This window comes from Triticum aestivum, chromosome 5A, assembly GCF_018294505.1.
Source record: "Triticum aestivum cultivar Chinese Spring chromosome 5A, IWGSC CS RefSeq v2.1, whole genome shotgun sequence".
Lineage (NCBI taxonomy): Eukaryota > Viridiplantae > Streptophyta > Magnoliopsida > Poales > Poaceae > Triticum > Triticum aestivum.
This window is the reverse complement of record NC_057806.1, coordinates 665845154-665848407: the sequence shown is the minus strand read 5'-3', so window position 1 is coordinate 665848407 and position 3254 is coordinate 665845154. Positions and strand designations below refer to the sequence as shown.

The following is a 3254-nucleotide window of genomic DNA, read 5'->3' as shown; positions in this document are numbered from 1 at the left end:
TGCTGGTAATTTCGCTTCAGGTCCAAACCTATGAGGCTATGCTGCTCATCTCGTTGAAGGACAGGAAAGATGACGGTCTGGGCCGACAGCAGCGGGCAAACAACGACAGCCAAACTGGAACAAACCACGAAGATGGGCGGAGGGTACGTATCCATGGGGCTGCCCCACGCCAAAAATCTGCGCTGCGTTTAGCGCATAGGAACTTCCATCATCTTTCTTCACAGATCAAACATGTGTCATTTGAAATTTTGAATCGAATGAAACTGAAAACAGGAACTAGCATAACATGCTCCGCTATCCTAATCACCCGACACGACAAGCTTACCATAAGAATCAGAATGTAAAAAAGTACAGATGACAGTCTATCACTCTTCATCTTTGAATCAACATTACATGGTGTCCTTACGCACCACAACCCGCTCACTCAAATAAGTCAAGATCAAAATATCGTTATGATCGTTACATAGCACCGGCTCGCGAAAACACCGGCGAGAATAAATAGCTCACTACTGGTCAAAAATTACTCTCACAAAGGCACACATATCTATGGAAACAAGAGTTTTATCTTTTTTCCCATTATTGAAAAAAATGTAAGGTATGCTTTGGACTATGTAAGGTATTTCCCACGGGCAGGACTTACGCCGCGGCCAACTTCATCTCCTGCTGGTCCTCGAGATTCAGAACGTCAAGCAGCTTTGGCCAAGACTCGGGGATTCCTCCGGGTAAATCGAACTCGAGAACCTTCCCCTGCTTCTGGTAGAAATCCTCCACAGGTTGACTCTGAAAATGCCAGGAAGACAAATGCTAATTGTGATTACTAGTTCCATCAAGTATGCGATCAAAAGCATTGTAGCGCTACTGATGATGCTCGGCACACTAACAGAGTGCAAGAACTGCATGCTTTAGGAACTGAATTTAACTAGCTGGAGTAAAAGGCAAGGAATTATGTAGCAAGTGCGAAAATGCAGAGTGCAATACCATTTTATTGTAGATCCGCAGGCGATTTCTCACAACCTCTTCGGTGTCGTCGTCTCGAGTGAGAAGCTTTGACATGCAGTTATTGGGGGGTAACAATGGTGACATGTAGATCGGTGGTAGCCCATTTTCAGCCTTGACATCAATGCAGGCCAAATTGAAGTTCTTACCACACTGGCTACAAATACGTCTACCAAGGCACTTCTGTACTATGATATCTTCTCTCAACTTCAGATTAACCACCATATCAATGTCTGTAACTCCGTCAAGAATTTCCTGAGCAAAGTATATGGAAGAAAACATTATTAGTTTGGAACATCATGATTAAGTAAACAACCATCAAAGAGTATCTGATTGCAGTTTTTGCTTGACACAGCCAGCTAATCAAAGTGTTACATATTAGCAAGCTAAGCAGAAAGTACTCATGCAATCACACCTCTAAATAAAGATTTTTAGATATATATCGCATTGCACTTCTGCAAATCAAATTAGCAAGAAAACAATTAACTGAAATTGATGGAATTCAATCACCAAGTTTTTCCTATCATAAGGAATAAACAAAGCAGAAATGGCTCATGATATGTAAAAAAATCCTCACCGCTTGGTTTACGGTGCGTGGAAAACCATCAAGAATAAATCCTGATTCACCCTTCTCTTCTCCTTTCTTCAGCCGTTTAGATAAAAGATTGATGATAATTTCATCAGAAACCAGCTTTCCTTGATTAACAATTTCCTTAAGCTGCAGAAGAAAAACCAACCATGTCATTTCCAAACGAAAGAAAAAGGATAATCAGATAAAGAGCAAAGCTAATATAGCACGATGATGCAGCACCCATGTCAAGACACAGTAAAAAAAAATGGCCTTCTGATGCATGCATCATTGCCATCGATTAAATTAGAATCATACATATAACCACCTTAGTAATAGACCCTGGGGGAAGCAATAGGATAAGTATATGTTTACTCTTCCTGTCTATTCAGGATTGGAAGTATTAGAAAAAGTTCTAGTGAATAGCCTGCTATGCTTTCCCAATTGGATGTATTAGAACGTTTTTAAGTGAATAGCCCGCAACACTTTTCCAATTGGCAACTGGAATAAAATAGCCAAAGGCAGAATCATCCCCTGAAACACCATCCTAGGATTTAAAGATAGTAATAACTAGACTGTTGGTGTTTATGAATTCAAAAACAATATTACTATTGCTTAGCATTTTCGTTATCAATCTACATCTATAGTCTATAGAAGATGCAAAATTTCCACCAAATTATGATCTCAGGTCTGCAATGGAGGCGAAATGGATCGCAATAGCACACTGAGTTCAAATGGCATATCATATCCGACTCAAGTTCAAGCAGTCCCCGACAAGATCCTGACGGTTAAGTCTGAATGTTCAGTACAGAATTATAATCTTGACCTACTTCACAGGTAAAAAATAATCGCGAATCACATAGGGCAAGGCCAGACACCACAATTAGGCACATCTCTACTGATCTGTGATATATACACCTTAGCAGAAACGAGCCGCGAATCCCAATTCACAGATCCAGATCGGGATCTGGAAATCGGCGGAGAGGGGAATGGGGGAAGGTGCACTCACCTGCACGGCGTCCGGGCCGGTGGAGGCGAGCTCGTCGCGGACGAGGTCGCCGGTGGCGATGTGGGGCACGCCGAGGAGGCGGGAGAGGCGGCTGGCGTAGGTGCCCTTGCCGACGCCGGGGCAGCCCAGGAAGACCCACTGCACGTTCCTCTCGTGCGCCGGCCGGCGCCTCCTCTCGGCCCCCGCGAACGGGAAGGCCGGCGCCGCCGCGGGCGTCTGCTCGGGCGCCAGCGACGTCGTCATGCGCCTCCTGCCTGCCGCGACGGAGGAGGAGGAGGACGACGCCGCGGCGCGGAGCAGGCGCTGTACGGCCGCCATGGCGAGGCTGGCGCGTGGCGGAGACGGAGGCGCGGGGTATTAGGGTTCGGTGGCCCCTCGCCGCTTCCTCCGCCGGGTATTTGTACGCGCGCGCGGCGGCTTCGCGAGCACAGATGCGACGGGGATGGAGAGGGGGGCTGGGAGGAGAAGACGATGCCGGGCTGAGGCGAGGGGGGCGTGGCGCGGGTCCAGTGCCAACGCGTGTAACGGCCCTACCTGTCGTTCTCCGTGGTCCTCTGGACTAGGTGCATGCGCGAGGTTAAAGCTGTTCGGGCCGAACATCGCAGTAGTGTTGTACGGTTTCACCGTCCGATTTGAATCTGGATGTTTGTGTCGATGCGAATCTGGATGCCGGAGAATATC

At 47.0% G+C, this 3254-nt stretch overlaps 1 protein-coding gene across 1 annotated transcript; it reads right to left on the bottom strand.

Moving 5' to 3' along the window:
- Positions 1 to 341: 341 nt before the first annotated feature.
- Positions 342 to 3048, bottom strand: LOC123105801 (probable adenylate kinase 1, chloroplastic). Its single transcript, XM_044527947.1, has 4 exons — positions 2574 to 3048; positions 1574 to 1714; positions 979 to 1251; positions 342 to 780 (listed from the first exon to the last, which is right to left on the bottom strand). Exons 1-4 carry the CDS (start codon positions 2889 to 2891, stop codon positions 637 to 639), a joined length of 876 nt encoding a protein of 291 aa, XP_044383882.1. The 5' UTR covers positions 2892 to 3048; the 3' UTR covers positions 342 to 636.
- Between the last annotated feature and the right edge of the window lie 206 nt (positions 3049 to 3254).

Bases quoted from the DNA above. Each gene is read 5' to 3' on its own strand.
- LOC123105801 (XM_044527947.1), bottom strand. From the start codon at position 2,891: ATGGCGGCCGTACAGCGCCTGCTCCGCGCCGCGGCGTCGTCCTCCTCC. The intron at 1,252-1,573 runs GTGAGGATTTTT...TACTTTGCTCAG, and splicing joins CACGCACCGTAAACCAAGCG to GAAATTCTTGACGGAGTTAC. The intron at 781-978 runs GTATTGCACTCT...TGGCATTTTCAG, and splicing joins TGCGGATCTACAATAAAATG to AGTCAACCTGTGGAGGATTT.